General features: G+C 37.9%; 1 protein-coding gene across 1 annotated transcript; it reads right to left on the bottom strand.

Moving 5' to 3' along the window:
* Nucleotides 1-8,291: 8,291 nt before the first annotated feature.
* On the bottom strand, nucleotides 8,292-21,209 carry LOC121879859 (mucin-5B-like). The gene is made up of 13 exons (XM_042386645.1): nucleotides 21,093-21,209; nucleotides 18,062-18,153; nucleotides 17,696-17,830; nucleotides 17,159-17,272; nucleotides 16,063-16,204; nucleotides 15,435-15,543; nucleotides 14,882-15,019; nucleotides 13,555-13,728; nucleotides 13,091-13,156; nucleotides 12,431-12,569; nucleotides 9,342-9,470; nucleotides 9,157-9,207; nucleotides 8,292-8,813 (listed from the first exon to the last, which is right to left on the bottom strand). The coding sequence occupies exons 2-13, from the start codon at nucleotides 18,126-18,128 to the stop codon at nucleotides 8,743-8,745; spliced, it is 1,335 nt and encodes a 444-aa protein (XP_042242579.1). The 5' UTR covers nucleotides 18,129-18,153; nucleotides 21,093-21,209; the 3' UTR covers nucleotides 8,292-8,742.
* Nucleotides 21,210-22,922: the final 1,713 nt, after the last annotated feature.

Consider the following 22,922-nt stretch of genomic DNA (forward strand, 5'->3'; position numbering starts at 1 on the left):
TTAGTAAACATTATCGTCCTTGTGTGTGACATTGTGTCGCGTAGAGTAGTGCTACGAATATATTTTTTATAACATTATAAACGACCGCCTACACGACTGTCAAGTCAGTGTGGAAATTTCCAGACTCGTGAAGTCGGAAGACATTGTCCACACATGTGCATAAATTTTTGCTTACATGTGTATGTGCGGGCGGAGGGTGGTGTGAGGATTATGCCACTGGCCACCATCGCTGCTGAACCGCTTCTCTAACCAATCAGGGCCTGACAACTAACCCTCCCCCCCTCCTTTTTTTCAAATTCTCGGATGGCAGTGCGGCGGATGTTGCCCTCTGTACCCTTGTCATTTCTCCCCGTTCAAACGATTCAATTCCATTACAAAATTCTACATATTATAATGGCTGGCCCAATTATTTTTTTCATTCTGCCTGGACGGTGGCGTTTCTAGTGTACTCTAATCATAAACATTTCAGTCTTACTTTACGAAAAATACAAGCATCCTAACCACTTAATGCATGACGATGATAATCTCTTAACTGACAATTTCTGGAGGGATTCACTCTCAATACCACATACATCAGGATAATAAACCGCTAATAAAAACGAATTAATTGGCAGAGATGTATAAAGGATCTACAACTCATCTTTGTGGATCCTCTGGGAAGCGGATCTAATAATATACTGTAGGTCGCGTTCAGTGTGAGCGACAAGGGTGAGGTCGTTTGCATACTGAAGCTCAGTAATGGAAACTGCCGACACCTTTGTTCCTGCCTGGAGTCGTCTTATGTCGAAAAGACCCTTCATCCGGTACTCGATGTCCACCCCGCTGGCTAAATTGGCACGAGTAAGGAAGGCAGTCAAGAAAATGGAAAAAAAAAGAGTTGGTGCCAGTACACACCCTTGTTTAACCCCGTTTGGGGGGGAAAGAACCCAGACTGGGTGCCATTGTGCAGGACACTGCCGTTCATGCCATGGTGGAGTTGCCTCACAATGGCGATGAATTTTGGCGGGCAGTCAAAACGACTGAAGGTTCACCCGAGGCCTTCACTGTTCACCACGAGGGCTCGCCAACAGCGTTAGATGAAAGCGAGACGAAACAAGCAGTGCTTGCACCTTAACACTAAAATAATGCTGCCACACTAGACGCATTACACTACCCTGTGCGTGAGTGCGTGCACGCACGCACGCACTCACACACACCTACCTACTTACTTGATCTCACCGACCAGTAAGTGAGGTTAGAAGCAGCTTGGAATTCTCTCAAGGGGAAATAAGGGACTTAAAAGCAAGGTTAAACGTTGAAGCTACAGAGAGCGGAACACCCAGGACCGAAGTTCAACAACTGAGCTAGGAGAATTCCAAGCTTAAAACGAAACTAACGACAACAGCAGACCGGGTGGATTATGTGGACGACATAGGGCAGCGAAACAACCTCAGGTTTGCTGGAGTTTCCGAAGATCTCCACGAGAACCGAGAGTCATCCCAGCGCAAAATTTCACGCATAATGAATGAAAATTTTCAACTTCCTTAGGTCAAGTTCCTTCGCCTCACCCGATAGATTTGGGATTCTTTCCTTATGCTGCTAACCTCTGTAATATTTCCCCATCTCACATATTTCCAGTGAACTGTGTCTCTTCAAAATACAAATCTACCACTGCTTCTAATTTTCCCTTTACGTGGCCTTACCTCGATGTGGATATCCATCCGTGATTGAAACCTTATTTGTGTGAAAAATGCAAAGTTAAATTGCTGTAACTGATCAGGGAAGTCTGTACACTGGAACAGCAAAGTTAACTTGTTCTAGTGTACAGTCGCTGACACAAGTTCGCTCCCCATGGTGAAACGGAGTCAGGGGAATGGGTCTCCGAACTGAGTTACACTAACAGTCGTCTCGTGTGTATGTACTGTTTTATCTCATTAGGGGTCCATGCGGCTTCAGTTTGGGAGGGAACGAACTTTTGACCGCCACTGTATATGTTCCATCGAGTGCTCACATTAATGCATATCATAATAAAAGGTCCTACAAGTGTTATTAGACTCAAAGAAGGAAACATTAAGACAAACATACGAAGAACAAGACGGTAGGTAGTCCTGGATTGTGCGGAATATAAGACTATAAATAAAAATAATAATTACAACAGATGAAAAGTTGCAGTGTGTGTAAAAGAATATAACGTGAACAGGAGACAACCTAACGCTGCTCCTTCACCGCCTTCCTGACCTCTTCATTAGAGGAACTTAACAAGGACACAACTAATCTAATTAACCCACTAAAAGCTTTAATTGATTTCCAGTCTCTGAAGTAATTTTTCCTGGGGAGTTTCCATTAAGGCTTTGCTTTGACAGTGTTTTCAGGAGAAACGTTCAGGTGCCACAAACCTCCCAAAGTTGTGTGCGTTTCTCGCCTCGCAGTACTATTATATATATATATATATATATATATATATATATATATATATATATATATATATATATATATATATATATATATATATGCATACTAAAGACGAAAGCTAACATTTATATATATATATATATATATATATATATATATATATATATATATATATATATATATATATATATATATATTTCATAAGCCCATAAAGCACACGGACTTCTGCATATAATCAACAACCTCACCCCGCCAGGACTCGAACCCTCCTTGCTACCCACAGGTAGTAGGCAACTATCAAACAGGGAGGTATTACCGCCTCGGAAGATAGGAAGCATAATGTGTTGTCTAATGGTGGACCTTGCTGCCAAAGGGCATCACGAAAATTGTGACCAAGTCCCAGGTTGCTGATCGGACTTTCTACCTCATTTAAACACAATTGCAGGGTCTCAATTGTTTCTCTTACTTTGACAACACAACATACATATTGGAAATTATTTCTTACTCTGATAATTTTTATTTATAGCATTGTTATTATTAGTTATTATTATTATTATTATTATAATATTATTGTTATTATATTATTATTATCATAATTATTATTGTTTTATTATATTTTCGCCCCCTAGGCCTTGATATGGGTCGTTAAAAATGACCTGTGCCCGGGTGGACTAATGCCCGTAAAAAAAAAAATCAACAACAACAACATTGAGGAAAGGCAAAGTTGACAAGTAAAAATACAGAATGAATAATCTAGGGGTTGAAATACGTGGATGCAGCAAGTAAGGAGCACACACACAAGAATCACTGTTTGTGACAGACGAATTTAAGTTAATAAAATTTATATTAAGTATTGATGGAGTTAGTTAATTAGGTACATTAAATAACATAAGTAAAACAAAATATGCAATTATCAAAACAAAAGTAACACCTAATCATTTGTCTAAATACACCTACTATATACAGTACAACAACAGAAAAACCTGATAAAAATGGCAGCTCAGGTAGCAAGTTCAGGTAGCGATGACCAACCACAAGGATCAACGCCGTACTCCACCACCATCAAACCATCACAACACCACCAGCATTAGTCCTAAATACAATCCGCCGTCCACACCCCGCGAGAAGAACACCGTATGCCGCAGAAAAGAGACTAGCCTATCAGGCAGACCACTTGCCTCGATACCTCGGTCTCATAGTCAGATGGGAAACTGGTCTCAAAGTCGGAAAGGAAACTGGTTCAGAAACGGTGCTCACTGGGGTCGAGTAGCTTCGTGAAGCAGTTTCTTCTCCTGGTATCTAGTTGGAACAAGTGATGGTCATGGTAGTAGAGTGAGGAGGGGACAGAGTCGTCACAATATATATATATATATATATATATATATATATATATATATATATATATATATATATATATATATATATATATATATATATATATATATATATGTGTGTGTGTGTGTGTGTGTGTGTGTGTGTGATGACTTGAAATTCATCACAATATTATGTTCTTTTTTTATTTTATTGACAAAATTATCTGTGTATGGTGTGATTTCTAGCCTCCAAGGAAACTATCCCCATTGATTTTTTCCAAACAATTAACAAAAGATGCTGCCCGTGTTAAGTACAAGTACTTTAATGTTGTGTAGTCTTGTTTTCTATGATTATCTGTTCACACCCACGCCATTTATCTAATACTTACTCATATCTTTTAACCTGAGTGATGAAGGTATGTTTTAACGTGAATTTCTATAAAATTTAATACAGTAAATCCCGTTGTACCGAAAGAGCCCCGAATAAAAATCTTTTTCGGAAAAACTGAAAGTAGCAATCGTAATAAACAGATTCATTGTCATCTGGAATAACAGACTTGTCATTACCATGTTAGACCTTCCAATCAAACCACCTAACATAGCTTTCACATGATTCACCAATTTCCAGATTATAAACTGCTTGGCTTCCGTTATAACACTGTCCGGGAAGTAACTGAACCTCACCATACTCCTGTTCCAATCGCTCAAAAAGAACTCTTATGTCTGCAAACATACATTTCCTATATCCCTTCTGCTTGTAATTCCTTTGTTGCACTGTATCATTAAAAATTAACAATTTGTTCCTTCTAAAACCTTAAATAGTTTTCTCTGTCTTCTCCAAAACATTCACGAACAAGCTGGCTCGCTACCTATCATTATCAAGATTTAATATCAGTAATGTTATTATAATGTTTAAAGGGCGACGTGCAGTGTTAGAGACAGAAAATTAACGTCTGAGAAGAGTTCTTTTGTATTCACTTGTGGGGTGGAAGTAGAAGGAATTAGGACAATAGAGACGAGTGGAAAGACAGAACTAAGTTTTTTTTTATATATTCAGGAGGCGAACGCTTGGAGTGGAGTCGAGACACAGGCTGACGAGGGTGATGGCGGGCAGGGTTGTTACAGTACGTCCATGTGTATTTGTATCAATTGATTGTCGAGACAATCTTGTCACTGCGACATCAAGTGATGTTTTGGCGATTACATCGAAGTTAAGTAAGTGCTGTTAATGATGAAAGTAAACGTTTGTTGTTTGGTTCGCTTGGAATGTATCTTTTTGCCTGTATTTATATTATATAGTACTGTACAGTGATAGTATGGTATTGTAGTATGTGTGCCTTTATTTTATAAATGTGATATTAGTATTGTATTATATTCTGGTCTATGTGACTCTGTTAAGGTTATTCCCTATCTACTCTACTCCACAGCATCTGATTACTGCCAATACTGTATTCTGTATTGTGTACATTAAACCAGAACTTAAGGACGATGTGGCTTGAGCGTCAACCTTTACAAAGAAACAAAATACCACATACTGGGTTTATAAGAAAAAAAGAGAAATGATAAGTTAGGATGTATCAGGTCAAAGATGAGAGGAAGTTGGTGAGAGAGGATGAAATTAGCAAGGGGGAAAGAACACTTCAACACAATAATAACGGTGATAGGACAAGAGACATGGGCGTCACTACAGTAATATCAGGGGTTAGAGAGAGAGAGAGAGAGAGAGAGCCAGTTGTAAAGAATAATTTACAAAGAGGAAATAAGAAGAGCTGAATGTATCTGAAAAACAGGAAGGTATTCAAGGGATGTGAGTGTGATGGTGGGGAGTGGTGACGAGGAGGAAGGTGAGAGGATATAGTCTTGTTTGGGAGGTGCAATGTTGTGTACTGTGGGGGTAAGGTAATTTGTGTCAAAATGGCGAGTAATGTGATAAAATTTATGAAAACCAAATGGTTACATGACCTATATCAATGTACTAATGAGGAACTTGGTGAGATTGCTTGTGCTTATGAAGTTATTGTGAAGTCAGGTAGTAAAAGTGAAATGCAAGAAGATTTGGTGAAAGAGCTTAGAGATATAAGTGGAACTGAGGAAGAGAGTGAGTGTGAAGGGGGAGGGAGGAAATGAAACTGGGACTAGTGAGCGCATAATGATGGAGAGGATGAAGATAGACTTTGAATTGGAAAAGTTGCAGATTGAGACGGAGAGAGAGAGAGAGATTACGAGTTGAGGCGGACGAAGAGGTTAGGTTGAAAAAGATTGAGGTAGATGCAAAAGCAGGTACAAGGCTGAGCAGTATCAGGATATATTTGTGCCTTATTATGGTGGCATTGTGTGTGGGGTGTATGGTTTTGTAAAAGAGAAAGCCTTATAATTATTGAGAGGATAAATATACGTTGTGTTGTGTTGGGTGGCCATGGCCAAGTTTCAACATGTAATTTGAGCAGTCAGTCTATTCTTTTTTTCTTTGATATACTTTGTTTATTGTTGTCAGTGAATTTCTATACAACCTCATTGGACTGAAAGGGTATTTTCAAAGTAACGCCAGGTGTCAGGTGATGGCCAGTCTATGGTATGTAATCATAGTCTAAATATTTCACTGTTAACCAAGGCTGTTATTTCAGGGTCCTCCTGATTAATTGGTCATAGGAGTTGAAGGGTCGTAACAATAGGAACTCGTCAAGCTCCTCGACCTGACTGACAAACGGAGACATACTGCACACGTAGTGATTTTAGGTCAGCGTCACATATGGGCAAGTGTGTGAAATTAATGTGGGAGTCGAGGTGGTGAGGAATAAGAAAAGGTAAACTGTGTTTTGGTTGGCTGCTCTGTCTATTCTGGAACAAGAGAGAGAGAGAGAGAGAGAGAGAGAGAGAGAGAGAGTGAGTTCCCGTGAACCTTAGCACTAAAGCTACACAAACACTCGCACATCATAATCCATTTACCGTAGATAATTAGCCAATACACGACACACTCCCTTCGTAAAATAATCCTCATGTTGGTTTGTCAGACTCGGAGACTAAACTTCACTAACTGTGGGACTCATTCTCCAGTAGACTCAAGATATCCTCACGTCTCTTGTCACGAATCTCCTCATCTGTTTCGTTTTCTGTTCTTTTCCATGAGGGAAGGGGTTAGGGGGGGAGCTTTTAAAACAGGAGTTCAGTTGTCCCCCACCTCTCCTCCCCTCCCTCACGAGTACCACTTTACTGTTCTTTGTCTGTGAACAAAGACTAAACAAAGCCGGATTTATGTGCCTGTTCTTACTGACCTCTCTCTCTTTCTCTATCTCTCTCTCTCTCTCTCGTTAAAATATCTGTTTCGTTTTGTTTTTCATTGGTGTCTTGTTTTCTCATTTCTACAGTGTACTGTAGGTCTGTCCACACTGGTCGGAATGTGACGTCAGACATGCGAGACCCTCTTTCAGAATCCTTCCATTTTGTCTGGTAATAAGACCTTATTATTTAATCTGACGTGGCTTAAAAATCCAGAATTCGATCTGTACTGTACATGTGTCTAGTGGGGATATCATATTAGTGTCGTACCAGTATCATCCCAGTGTCGTACCAGTATCATCCCAGTGTCGTACCAGTATCATACCAGTGTCATCCCAGTGTCGTACCAGTGTTACGTCGTTTGACTTTATCTAACGCTCACCGCTCTCTGCTGATCCTTGAGCACTTGTGTGATTCCCCCAATATTCATGATTTATCTTCATGTTTTAAGTAAAGTTGAGAAAATGTTTTGCCGTCAGAATTCAACGCTGTTCATGAAAGCTTCATGTGATGCGCAGCTTGAATTTTTAATTTTAGGAGGAAAAGTTGATTTTGACATGTCAATCATTTATGATAATGTAAATTTTGTCACAGTTTTACAGTAGACTTTAGAGAAACAATGTGTGTGTCTGTGTGTGTGTGCGCGCGCGTACTTTACGTTCGATATGATTTCCCATTGAAATACTTTTTTAAGTCACGACTACAAGCGTATTGAAAACCTCGAGAGTTTTATCTCTCATAAATTTTAATTATTGATGGAATAGTGTACAGTAGTTACTGAACCAGTTACTCTCTTCAAGACCATAGTTGTTGAATCGCGGTAATAACATTATAACAACAACAACAACAACGTGTTGACACAAAGTGGATCTCTCATAAATAGTAACACCATAAATCTTCGTACCTCTTCATCAAACAGGTATGAGTGTTAGCTGTTAACTCTCATCATTCCCAGCAAGAGATTAAGATAGGTTCTGATACTGTGTTGGCTTAAGGTGTAGATGTGTTTTGGTGCACTTCTACCTTCCTGTCCATCCACTACTCTACCCACCCCTTCCCTCTTATCACCCATCTCTCGGCTCACCATCTCTCCCTTATGACCCACCTTTCTACCCACCTCCTCCCCCTTACCACTCAATTTTCCACCCACCCGTCTATTTTCTGCCTTCCCACTAATCCACCCGTTGACTAGCCAACCTGTCTACCGAATCACCTGCTTCACATGGTTAATTGCTCGGCTGTCCACCCACACCCATCTACAGAAGGGTTCTCCTCACCCTCACTGTCTTACAACAATAATGAAAACAATGCTGATTTTTATATCCTTTATTTCTCAATCCCCGCACTAGATCAACACATTAAAGAATGCAATTTTAAGTGAACCTGTATGTGTACTGTATAACTCAGGCAAACTGAAAACAAAGGTTTCTGACTATCTAAACATATCACTCTTAATGTTCTCAGGCCGTAGAGCTGACACAAACATACAATTTCGTCCAAAAAAATACAAAAATGAAAAAAGTCGTAGTTTCAATATATACGACTCGATAGAATATACTTCAATAATATTATTAAATAACGACTTATTGACAAATGTATTGAAGTCAAAAGAATGAAAATACATACTAAGCAGAGTTGACTTATTACATACAGTGGCACAGGGGAGTGGCTGTATAACAAAAGCTTTTATTGCAAAAAGGAAAATGAACATAAAGTGAACATACGTGTGTGGGTGTGTGTGTGTGTGTGTGTGTGTGTGTGACTATGTATAAGTGCCATCGAAGTCACCGGGGTTGAAGATCAGGTCTATGTAACACTTCTCGCCAATACATTCTGTAACAAAAACACGGCCCTTAATATATTGTGTGTGTAAATGAAATTATATATATATATATATATATATATATATATATATATATATATATATATATATATATATATATATATATATATATATATATATAAGGAATTATAATACAGTATTTTACTAATAAGTAGGTGTTTTATGACACATATTATTATTATGGTGTAAGTTAAACGATCAAAACATACAGTATATATATATATATATATATATATATATATATATATATATATATATATATATATATATATATATATATATATATATATATATATATACTGTACAAGTGTTCTGGCTGTGCTCTCGTCTTACCCTTGGGTGGTGGCCCGATGTCAACACACTCGCCCTTATCTGGATCACACACTGTTGATAAAAAAGGCCACATTATCATAGGCCAGGGAAACATGAAAGTGTGTCTACATGTAACTCGTCCTTTCTATTATTATGATAATTATTATTATGATTATCAACGACTTCAAGTTTAAGTGACTGCTGACCTGTTGCCATTTGCTCTATAAAGACGCGCTCAGCAGACATATTGGTCACTTCCCCTAGCCAGGCCTGCGTTGCTTTCTCTGGTGCAGGTGTCTTCTTGCTGATTATACACAGGTCGTCCCTACATGCATCTGTGGGTGACAGGGAGTAGTGATGAGAGCCGGGGAATACGGGAGTGTGATAAGAGTGATTATGGTGATAAATACTGCTAATACCGGTAGTCATCAATGGTGATAAATACTGCTAATACCGGTAGTCATCAATGGTGATAGATACTGCTAATACCGGTAATCATCAATGGTGATAAATACTGGTAATACCGGTAGTCATCAATGGTGATAGATACTGGTAATACCGGTAGTCATCAATGGTGATAGATACTGGTAATACCGGTAGTCATCAATGGTGATAGATACTGGTAATACCGGTAGTCATCAATGGTGATAGATACTGGTAATACCGGTAGTCATCAATGGTGATAGATACTGATAATACCGGTAGTCATCAATGGTGATAGATACTGGTAATACCGGTAGTCATCAATGGTGATAGATACTGATAATACCGGTAGTCATCAATGGTGATAGATACTGGTAATACCGGTAGTCATCAATGGTGATAGATACTGGTAATACCAGTAGTCATCAATGGTGATAGATACTGATAATACCGGTAGTCATCAATGGTGATAGATACTGGTAATACCGGTAGTCATCAATGGTGATAGATACTGGTAATACCGGTAGTCATCAATGGTGATAGATACTGGTAATACCAGTAGTCATCAATGGTGATAGATAGTCTGATAATACCGGTAGTCATCAATGGTGATAGATACTGGGTGGTCATCAAGATACTACGGTAACATCAATGGTGATAGATACTGGTAATAGTGATCATCAATGGTGATGATACTGGTAATACCGGTGTCATCAATGGTGATAGATACTGGTAATCAATGGTGATAGACTGGTAGTCATCAATCGGTGTCATAGATACTGGATATATACCGGTGTCATCAATGGTGATAGATACTGATAATACCGGTAAGTCATCAATGGTGATGAATACTGGTAATACCGGTAGTCATCAATGGTGATAGATACTGGTAATACCGGTAGTCATCAATGGTATAGATACTGGTAATACCGGTAGTCATCAATGGTGATAGATACTGATAATACCGGTACTCATCAATGGTGATAGATACTGATAATACCGGTAGTCATCAATGGTGATAGATACGGTAATACCGGTAGTTATCAATGGTATAGATACCGGTAGTCATCAATGGTGATAGATACTGGTAATACCGGTAGTCATCAATGGTGATAGATACTGTAATACCGGTAGTCATCAAGGGTGATAGATACTGGTAATACCGGTAGTCATCAAGGGTGATATATACTGGTAATACCGGTAGTCATCAATGGTGATAGATACTGGTAATACCGGTAGTCATCAAGGGTGATAGATACTGGTAATACCGGTAGTCATCAAGGGTGATAGATACTGGTAATACCGTTAGTCATCAAGGGTGATAGATACTGGTAATACCGGTAGTCATCAATGGTGGTGCTCAGAAAGCAGATAATGATAATATTGTTATTTATTGAAAATTAATAGTTGAAGTTTGGGTAGAATATTACCTATGTAATTCAGGTGTTACGTGTTGTTTAGGGGAAGTTGTGGACGTTTAAACGAGATTACGTTTAGGTAACAAATATACGTACTGTAAACATTAGTTGATTATGTTAAATCGACAGTTTTCACTCTAGGTATAATGATCATTTTAAGTATTACACCAATTATGTACTGTACACTAGTGTTTTACCCTTCCACCGTACGGATGGGGTTAACCAAGGCTGCCTGCTGTCTCCACCAATGTATAATTTCTAATCAGAATCTTTAATGAGTGAAACTGCAATTCGTAATGAGGAAATAAAAGTTAGCAGTGAAGTAACATCACATAATTGGTAGGCAGACGATACTACTCTTGTAGGTAATGGTAAGGTATTGTACAAAACAATTCATCATTCGTGGAAAAAATGTGAAAAATACGGGTTTAGAGTTATGCTGTAAAGAAGAAAGTATTGATTATGCTCAAATTAATAGTACGTCCTAAAAAATACATTCAACAAGAGAAACTTTAATAACTGGAATATTTATGTATTTTGAAAATAACAAATGGTGATGGTAGATGTAGACATTACAATAAGAAATGGTCAGGCAAAAATGAGGTGGGATAGTCTTGGAGATCTGTTAAATATGTATATTAATTTTAGATTGAGAAAAAAGCTGCTGAAATGCCAATTTTGGCCAGTAGATTCGTATGCGTGAGAAGTGCGGACACCTTCAGCAGACACCAGGAGGGTAGAGGCCTTCAATGATGTACTCTCAAGTTAGCTGATAGAACCAAAAAAATTATAAGTACTAAGATTGGCTAAATAAATTCTGGGAATCTATGGAACCCAAAAAATCACATACTATGTATATAGATTTAGGGACGAGGGAATATTAACAGAGATTTTAATTGGAAAAATTGAGGGTAGGAGAGAGAGGGAAAGGCAGAGACTGGGATGGAGGAATTAAATTAAAAGCTGTAGTCCCAAGAGGGATAGAAAATCTGGGGTGATTGGTAAAGACAGTCCTAAAATTTCATGGTCGTCAACTCTCAGAGATATGAGGATGACACACACACACAAATATATATATATATATATATATATATATATATATATATATATATATATATATATATATATATATATATATATATATATACTGTATCAGTTTATATCCGTGAGAGGACACAAAAGCTTACGTGGACGTATTTCATTATTTTTTATTAAAGGAGGAAGTTTTTGTCTTCTCCCATTGTAGAGGTTGAAGACAACCTCACTATTAGGGATCAGCAGAGGCGAGGTTCAGAGTAGCTCCAGGGGTTAGAGATGAACTGACTATGTGAAAGTTAACAATGTATAGCTACTTCTTTTAGTGGGTTTTCTTGAATCCGCCCATGAGATGCGACCCACGGGCTAAGTGTGGGTCATTTACAAAACAAATACAAGATACATCATTAGCGACTCACCTGATAGAGCTACGGTCAGGTCCTGGGTGGGTCCCTGTCCATTTACTTTGGCTCCACCGACAGCTTGAGTGCACTTGTCTGCAAAGTGGGTCCAGTTAACTCTATTTCCCCTACACTCGTTCACAATTTTCTTAGCTTCCTGTACAAAAAGAAAGATGAGTTTTGGAATATGTACCGGTGAATTTTTCGCGCAATATAATATATATACAGTGTATACACCTAAGATCAACCCTTTTCTTATTGTAGAGATATGCACAATGACCACCTTTCCCCCCTTCATCCCCACCAAGAAAATTAAGAAGACAAAAAGCACAGTTATTCTTCACGGAAACTTCTTGTTTAACTCATCAACATGAAGTACACATGGCGTTATGCTCTCACTGTACTATGAAAGATGATTACTTAACACTACTATCACAGTGAATAATCAGTTAACCAAATGAAGTCACCACGTCAAAGAAAAGCAGCCACAGGCGAGCTTCGTTGTCTTCAGGTAATTCTATAGTCTACAGCCTGGCCCTTGGGGTTTTAAAGAGAGAATAATTACCCCCATTACCAGGAGTTCATCTAAGGTTTACCGATAAAGACGTTATTTATAGGGAATACAATTATTACTGTTAGCTTAAGTTTTACAGTAGATTCCGTTGGTGTGATACATACCTCATTGAGTGCTGCGGCCTTCTTCCCTCCGTCTTTCGTGCACTCTTGATCGTTCTGTTTCCCTGACTAATAAAACAAAAGGTATATATATCAGTCACGAAATCAAAATGTCAGCAAATAAACATAGATTATAATGACCATCTTTCATGATGTACTTCTTTTTTGTACTGTTTTATTTTTCAAGGATCAGCAAACTGAATATAAAATAAGGTTTACATACTTTTTTTTATTTAGTTAAGAGTTTTGAATGTATCTTTCATTATGTCTTAATTTTTGCACTGGACAAAAACTTTTAGGACGAGAGAGAGAGTGTGTGTGTGTGTGTACAGTTTCTATTTATTAAGTGGGGAAGAAGTCGACCTTCTAAATGGTTTGCTTTTTTGTCCTTATTAATAGGCATTTGTATGCATTTTGTATCCTAAGCGTGTAAGTAGACAGCGAGGATTGACCAAGTAACAACATACCAGCCAGGACTGAGCGAACTCCTCTGGTGCGTAATGTTGGTGTGGGAGTTGCCCTTGGTCTCGGGTGGTGAACTCGTTGTTTGCATTACCGTCGGGAGTACCACACAATCCATGGACTATACCGGACAGTTTAGGGTGTGCCCAGACGTCAATGCGATTTTTGCACTGCTGAAGCTGTGAGACGAGGCACGGAGAGAGAGACAGAATGTGAGAGAGTGAATGAGTTATGTACTTAATTGTAACACGTAATTATATAAGATGGTGAGAAAAGTTGCACATAATAGAAGAGTCGAATAGAAACAATCAAGAAAAGAGCATATGAGATTTATGGAGATAGTTAGCGAACGCGTGAACGCAGTTGTTATACATGTGGACACAGCAGTTAGTGAAAATTTTAATAAAAGTTGTAATAAGTCTCACACGGTAAACTGACATGAATTATCAAATAGATCTACACCCAAATCATTTTGTAGTAAGGTATTAGTAGTAGAAGTGAGGTCACGCAAGCTTACGTTACAGCAAGTTTGTAAATGATCTATAGAGAGAACATCTGTGTGGTAAGTTGACCAAAACCACTAGGTTCTGTAGGTGACAAATCTATAATTTATTTTGTTTGTTTTAGATTTATTAAATGAACTTGGTAATGTGACTAACTAGTGACGACCTACCTGATGTGAACATTATTTGGTGTTATTTTGTACTTCACCCGTGAAGGTTCCACGAACATTATTATACCGTTGATGGTGATTTTATATATTTTTATGTGTATCATCCAAGTTTCTGATTAATTCATTTCACATATCAGGTAAAATATATTAATATCTAAGGACCTTATCTTCCTCATATGTTAAAAGTTGTTGTTCTTCTTTATATGTATTTCTGTGCTTCAACAATTAAGGTCTTTAAGCAGATACATCTTTCTGTTCTCGACTGTAAATGGTGTCATATTAACGTTATGATTACCCATTAACAACAAAGGTCTTAAAACGCTGATAAACTCTAAGGTAGATCTTACACAAAACACCAACTATGGAGCATTAAGGGATCCGTCTTTTGGATCATGGCTGTGAGCTTTTATTGTCTCTGCTTCAACAACTAAGGCCTTTGAGCACATATACAAAGATAGTTGACGCATTAAAGTACTAAAATCATATATTCATCTTAGTCTTGTTGCTGTAGGTCGTTATAAAGCACGAAGGCTATAAAGTATTCATAAATTAACTGTTAAAGGAACATAAAACTTGTAAACATCGACAACCTACAATTAATTATAAGGAACATAAGAAACCTGGTAAAGAAAAACTGTGGTAGAGAGTAACAGTCTTACCACAAGTCCTTTAGATCCGAGTACCCTCACACACGCCCCTTGACGCCACACCAAGACGTCCTGCTCGACGCCTCCCACAGTCACTTTCTGAGCATAATCATCAGCGGTGACTGTGGTCTTCTGGCCGTTGACCAGTATCTGGTGGCAGAAAGACACTGGTTAGTCATCAGTGAATCTCTGAATAAGGGAAACATTATATAGTAATGTAACTAACTGTGTTACCGGCTCCACTAACTATCGTCACTCACCAACGACGAAGATAAACTGTTACTCGTACATCAGTAACACTTATGATGTAAACGCGATCTTGCCATATGTGCAGAATGGTTTTTCCCTACTAACGCTTAAGTTATTATTCTCTATCATTTTTATTATAATTTATCATTTAATCACATACAAACATTCAATTTACTTAACGGATTTTTTATTTTTTATTTCCAATATTTATTCAATCATTCAAATATTTATTAATATATCTTTTATTTGTACTCACGATAATAATTGTGTTACCATATTCAGCTGTGTGACAATTTAACAGTGTTAATTAGCTTACGTTGTAAATATCGGGAGCAGCGAGGCCAGTAGCACCGATCTCGATGGAGAGGTTGGGGTTGTCCTGATAAGTGGTCTTGTGGACGCACGTCGGTACAGTGTAACACCGCCTGTAAGATACATTTTCTCTTAGTCTGGGTAATTGCTTGGAATAATACGGTACTCGGCTTCTAACTCCTTTTTGAACTTATATTTTATCTAATTCCTTTCTGAACTCATGCTCAGCTTTTCAAAACTCATTATTGAACTTCTATTTAACTTTACCTAACTTCTTTTCTATGCTATTTCAGTTTCAAAAGTTCATATAGAAATAACAGTTTATTTAAAGCTTCAAGAAGAAATATTTAGCGATTATTAGATAAATATATTATCATAAAAAATACATATATAATTCTTTCTCTTTATATGATAGTGATGATCATTGGTATATATATTTTTGCTCTTCATCTAAATGTATGCTTTTCATAGTCAAGTATGATCAAATAACTTAAAAATCCTATATACAGGGTCATCGAAAAAACGACAACCCGTATTTTAATACAAACCAGTAAAAAATATGGGGATTTTCTTGTTCGATGATCGTGTATTTTGTGTTTAATTTTCACTAAACATATCAAATCGTCACTCACTTGAACTCTGCGAAAATTCCATATTGAGGTGTCAAGCTGAAATAATTCTGAGCGAGGGTGTATGTACAATCCCCGTGGTAGTCGAACCTCTGTCGATCAAATGACCAGAAGTGAGGATCATTGAACACCTCACACAACTTACCTGCAATATGAAAATAAACAATTCTTCAAGTATACAGAGTGTCAGAAAAACGGATCATATGAAGATTAGTTCTCCCAGCTTACTTCGACTGCTGATTAGACACGTAAATGCTACGGTGTTAGGTTAGGGTAAGTTTGGTTCGCTCTGCAATGTGGAATGGACCTTCCCCGATCGATGACGAGAAATACTCATTCAGCTGGCTGACGTAGAACTGGCTCTCTCTGTCACTGAGGACCACCAAGGTGATGATGTACTCTGCCCATCACTCACCCTTGGGTTTATTGTCCACCGCCTCGTGCTGAAGTCCACCAAGGTGAGGATGCACTCTGCCCATCACTCACCCTTAGGGTTTATTTGAACCAACAATGTCCACCGCCATCGTCTCTGGGGTTTGGGAATCCCTGAGAGAGGTCATCAAAGAAAGTAAATACTTACGCGAATCAATGGTGTAACTGGCTACCCTTTCCTTCCAACTGTTTACGAGGTACACAGATGCGTGCGTCGGAGGACTAAACTTTTCCGCGATGTATTCGCCAAAACTGGGAATGATCGTTGTTTCTTAGACTGTACACTAAGTATTAATTTTTTGTTTTTTGGAAAACAAGGAGGCATTTTGGCCGGCCATCACACTCGAATACCTCACTACCCTTAAGTGTAAAGTTAGAGACCTTTTCACAGCAGCGTCACTGATGGAACATAAACTAAGGAGACGAACAATGTGTCCACCCGGCTGCCGCGCCCTTATACCTTATAGTAGGAATTAACAATCAAACTTAAAAAAAAGTAATTCTACCCTCAAGATGTTGATGTTGCTGTTATAATGTATTGGTGAGTCCAACAACTAAAATCATTTAACGATACATCTATGATTGTATCTGGTCGTTGTTAATATAATAAGTTATGACTACAAACCATTTAACATACGACCACTGATGACAGAAGTGCTTTACTTACATCTCTTCTCCACTTCCCCTACAGCCTTCCATTTGGCCTTCTCGCAGGTCATCTTAACGCAGCCAGCCAGGAATACCCGGCCGGGAGGATATATAACATTCCCGAACTCACAACCTAAAACAGATCAAGACACCATTATGCTCTGCAAAGAAATTTATAGTTAGATTATATATTCAACAACCATTAAGGTTCTGGAAAGCCACAACCTTATCTTAAATATTTAAACCTGTGCTGTGTTGTCCTTTTCTGTTAAAATAATTTTCACCAGTTTCAGGTATTGTTAATGAACATCGACATTCAGAAGACCTAAGGGTAAAGACAAAGAATCCACCAGATAAAGTATAGCCACGATGGAAGGGCGGTAATTAGTCAAACGACGAACTTCAAAAGACCATAGTACTTAAAACGAGCACTCCATACAACCTTTAGCTATGAATGGTAATAATAGCATCACCAATAAAGTTTTACCACATGCAAAGAACAGAAAATATTTAATGATGAAACTATACACATAATGCACTGCAGCATACAACTTACAGCCACAAGTGTCCGCCCCATGGAAAGACTTGGGTGCAGGTGATCCATTGTCACACACAACCTGCATACACTTGGTGGCCACTGAGAACATCACTGACCCGTGAGCCACCGTCTGCCCCTTGTACGAGCAGGAATCTGTGTTACAAAGACAATTAAAACACATAATCGTAATATTTTTCTGACCAAGATTATTTAATTTATTTTCACATTATTATCTTCCTATGGTATATTTGTCAGCTAACCTTGCACGAGCCCATAGTAGCTTCTAACACTGCTCTCAATACTGTAGTGGCTGTAAAAAAACACAAATCCACAGTATATACAGTACATGCTATTGCCATTAGGTCTATTTTTGTATATACTCACTGAGAGCTGCGTAGGTATGTGGCAGAGCACCCAGCAGTAAGGGCAACAGCACCAAAGGCAGCCCCATCTTTGCGAGGCAAATCTAGATATTCCTGTGATACAACAATATATATATATAGTTAATGATTATCCTAGAACGTATCTTAATGATATATTTGAAGAATTAGAAACAAATTCCTCCTTACTGTAGTTGTTGTCTAGTAAATTAACTAACTTACAGTACGTGATCATTAATTAGCATGTTCAGGAGAACCTATATTGAGATCCTGAACAAAATCCTAAAGTAAACATTTGGCCGAAAGCAAATTTTCCCTCGGAATTGACAGGCAACGTATAAACTACTTCACTACACCATGACTAACGAATAACGACGGAGAAATGAGCAATAATCTGAACAGATATTTTTCAACAGTTTTCACCACCGAAAATTTAAACATGATACCCAAGGCACCGACTATATACAGAGATAGTGAAGAAAATAGTTTAAGCGAGATAATAGTGACTAGTAACGATGTTAATCAACAAATAGAGAGCTAAAGCCTAATAAGTCACCAGGTCCCGATGAGATATTTGCCAGAGTATTAAAGGAATGTAAGGAAGAGTTTAGTATGCCCTTAGCAAAGTTGTTTTACATGTCATTATCAACGGGTGTAGTACCAGAATCCTGGAGGATAGCGAATGTGATACCGATTTTCAAGAAGGGAGATAGATCACTATCCTTTAACTACCGTCCACTCAGTTTAACATCAACTGTAGGAAAATTGCTGGAAGCAATAATTTCAAACTGTATTCGAAATCACTTGGAGAAACACGAGTTGATCAATGATTCCCAACATGGCTTCACAAGCGGGCGTTCATGTCTGACTAATCTATTAACATTCTTTTCAGCTGTTTTCGAATCAGTGGACGACGGGCACGATTATGAAGTGGGATATCTCGACTTTAGCAAAGCCTTCGACGAGAGTCCTCCACGAAAGACTAATACGAAAAGTGGAAGCTCATGGCATTGGAGGAGATATTCTAAAATGGGTTAGTGCGTGGTTACAGGACAGGAAACAGCGAGTAAGCATTAACGGCACTAAATCCAATTGGGGTAACATCACTAGTGGAGTACCCTATGGCTCAGTACTTGGCCCATTACTATTTATTATATACATAGACGACATAGATATAGGTGTAGACAGCAACATAAGTAAATTTGTTGACGACTCAAAAATAGGGAGTGTAATTAAAACTGACGAGGACTCCACAAAACTACAGGAAGACCTAAACAAATTTTTCGAATAGCGTGAAAAATGGTAGATGGAATGTAATGTGGATAAATGTGAAATACTTAGTCTAGAAGGTGTAAACAGAGAAACCAGGTATCAGATGAACAACGTTGTTATAGAGAAATCAGACTGAGAAAGATTTAGGAGTAATGATGAGTAGGAATCTTAAACTAAGTAAACAATGTGTATTTGCAAGAAACAAGGCTAACAAAGTACTTGGGCTCATACAAAGGAGTGTTAGTTACAAGACTAGCGAGGTTATCCCAAAACTATATCTTGCGAGACCTTACTTGGATTACGCAGTTCTGTTCTGGTCATCGTACTAGAGAATGGATATAGAATCTCAAGGATAACTTCAGAGGAGAATGACAAGACTAATCACGGGCATTAGGAACCTTGAGTACAGAGACAGGTTAAAGCATATGAATTTGCACTCCCGCGAAAGACAGAGTGAGGGGCGATATGATCGAGGTATATAATGGAAGTTAGGGCTAAACAAAGGTGATTTAACAAAGGTACTCAAACTATCCAACCATGTTGGGAATCATTGATCAACTTGTGTTTCTCGAGGTGATTTCGAGCTGAGTTTGAAATTGTTGCTTCCAGTACTTTGCCTATAATTGATGTTAAAATAATTGGACGGCAGTTTGAGGATAGTGATCTATCTCCCTTCTTGAAAATAGGTATCACATTCGCTACCCTCTAGGATTCTGGTACTACACCGGATTTTAATGATATGTTAAACAAGTTTGTTAAGGGCATACTAAGTTCTTCCTTACATTCCTTTAATATTCTGGGAAATATTTCGCCGGGACAATAGGTCGCCAGTGAAAGGGTGCTGAGTGGCACCGAACAGATGGTAGGTTATCTGAGTATCTCGAGCTGGGGTCTCCCACTTCCCCCGGAGGCACTGTTGATTATTTGATGTACACATTAGGGATTCCCACCTTCACCTACTACTACTGCTTCTAATACAAAATTTGCTGCTGCGTCTCTTACTACTCTTGTCCCCACTTATGCTGTTACAAGTGCTGTCTTCACCGATTTTGATGCTGTTCCATTTGTTAATATACTTTAAGGAACTGTTGATGCAGCTGGCGCTCATACAACTGATCAATGTTTCTGGATAACATCGTGCTGTGTAAATAATGCAGTAAGAGATGGGCCAGTAAGGGTGACGGTTGGGAATAATTGAGCATAAAATGACCTTGTCGCCTTTGAGGTAGTGTTGCCATCTCAAATACAAGCACACAGAGACTCCGGTAGTCGATGTTGATTTTGAACTCATTAGATAAACAAACCAGTAACTTCAGTATTAATTATAAGTTTCAGTATAGAGCATTTTCTCCATACACTACGGTCCCCTCCGGCAGAACTGTATAACCTCATGTGTACTGTATAATGTTGGAGGGTTATATCTACCCAGACGTCAACAGTTGAACCAGATAATCTGATGATGGTAGTTTGCAGTTTTTGTTTACTCTTACGTAGTGTCTGGCGGCCAAAACAAAGTTGTGCTTGACTCTCATTGCCGCCTCGTATCGGTACCACGATCACCGTATAGATATGCTATCTATAATTGTTATTACCTATAAGATCAAATTGATGCAAATAAAACCTGCCGATTTAACCAAATTTGACAATTTCATTAAGATATTTCCAACAATCTGGTCTAACGTCAAATTGTAAATGTACTTACATCACAAACTTATGGCCTTCTAGGTACTTAAACTATAAACAGACAATATGTATGGACTCACCTCAAGGAACCAAATGCAATTATGGTCACAGCGACGAATCCACCAGCGTCGCAGAGGTCGTACTGTTCACAAGGAGCAATACCCTGGCGCTTATATAAGAGGAGTTCCACGTGACGTCATACATCAGTTGACGGTTTGTTATAAACGGGTCTTCGGTCCTCCTGTGACAAGTCCCGTAATATAGTGTCATCATACAGGAATAGAAATATTCGCTGAGGTTTTATTGTGTGCACAAACATACAAGACGAAACCTTGATCGATACTTTTAATATTTATCAACACATAAGAGTAATAGACAAAGATGGAAACCAGATATAAATGGGAAATACCGTAAATTAGTCGAATACAAACAGGTATGCATTGTTTACTATATAAAGCCCTGCCAGATCACTGTAACGGGTTATGCAGTTCATGTCTCGTGACGTCAATAGGAAAACAAGTAACGTAACAGTAAAATAATCCTTTTCCCCCTTCGGGATTTCCCGAAATTTCTCCTATACGAGAGTGGAATCTGTAGACTGGCACAAAAATAAGACAATAATAATGAACAAATGAATATTGAACTTAATAAATATAAGGTGGTAAGACGTGCCCAGTGTGTTTCATCACCAAGTGTTATGATATGAACTTAGTAACATTGAAAAACTTTAGATTTTTCAGAATTGATATAGACAAAGCATATTTAGACGAGAATTATAACAGATAAATATTGTTATTCAGTAACACAGTGAATATTTTATTTGCCACCTGTTTAGTTTACAGACGAGAGAGTTGAGTTCATGTACAGGAAGTTTCTCAGTATTGCCGGTTTTACCATGCTTGTGGAGAGTCGATGACCTACACGAGTCAGGTGACAGAGGCGGTCTAGTTGACTGGTTAGATTAGACTACGTAAGGTTAGGTTAGCTTGGGTTAGGTTAGCGTTTCAAAACTTAAATAATTGACAGCGATCGACCGTTAGGTTAGGTTAGGTTTGAGATGTAGGGGCTATGTTGGTGTAAATATTTTGTTAGGCAAACCATAATAAATTTCACAATTTCCTTCACCTAATCTGTATATAGAATGTCTTTGTTGAGAAATACTTCAATTGAAAGTGAATTGTCATAAAACTGTTAGACTTCTGTAGAGAAAAAAAAATCTACGTATACTGTACAGTATGTGAATGTTTTTTGTGAATGGAAATTTCAGGTACATGATTTAATAATTGTGTAGTGGCGATAATTATTCTTTAAATTTGAATTACGTGTTATGGAAGTCTAGAAATTACTAGAAAATATTATTCCTTTTGAAGTTCACTAAGCTACTTATATAAAGGGTTACTAGTTATTTAGGGTTGGCAAGTAATTAATATCTTATGGGGGCTCACCATCATATTCTTTAATAATGTTCGTATTGTTGAGTCATAAAAAAGTTGTCTAAAACTGTAATACTAAAAGATTTCGTACCTATTATTGAAGAGGTTTTAGATATTATTTGTTGTGGGACATCATATCACTGTCTTGTTTTTAGTTTTATGTTTTGTTATGTAAGAACCTCATGAGGCTCAAAGCAATAATGTCATTGTACGTGGAAATGAACTTCATGATAGTTTTAATCTCTTTCTAAACTTTATGGTCTGATTGATATGATTTCATGTGTAATATAAAAGCAAGTGAAATTTCATGATGACAAACTTATTTGGTATACTGTATAAATATTCTTAATGAATGATAAAATTTACTTGTGGGTTTAAATTAATTACAAATTTTATTCATGCAAAATAATAAATGTCTTCTTCATTGTCCATGATGTAGTTACAGTTCTTCATACAACCCTCACGGTGAACAAACTA

Source organism: Homarus americanus, unplaced genomic scaffold (genome assembly GCF_018991925.1).
Source record: "Homarus americanus isolate GMGI-L3 unplaced genomic scaffold, GMGI_Hamer_2.0 scaffold51826, whole genome shotgun sequence".
In the NCBI taxonomy this organism is placed as follows: Eukaryota; Metazoa; Arthropoda; class Malacostraca; order Decapoda; family Nephropidae; genus Homarus; species Homarus americanus.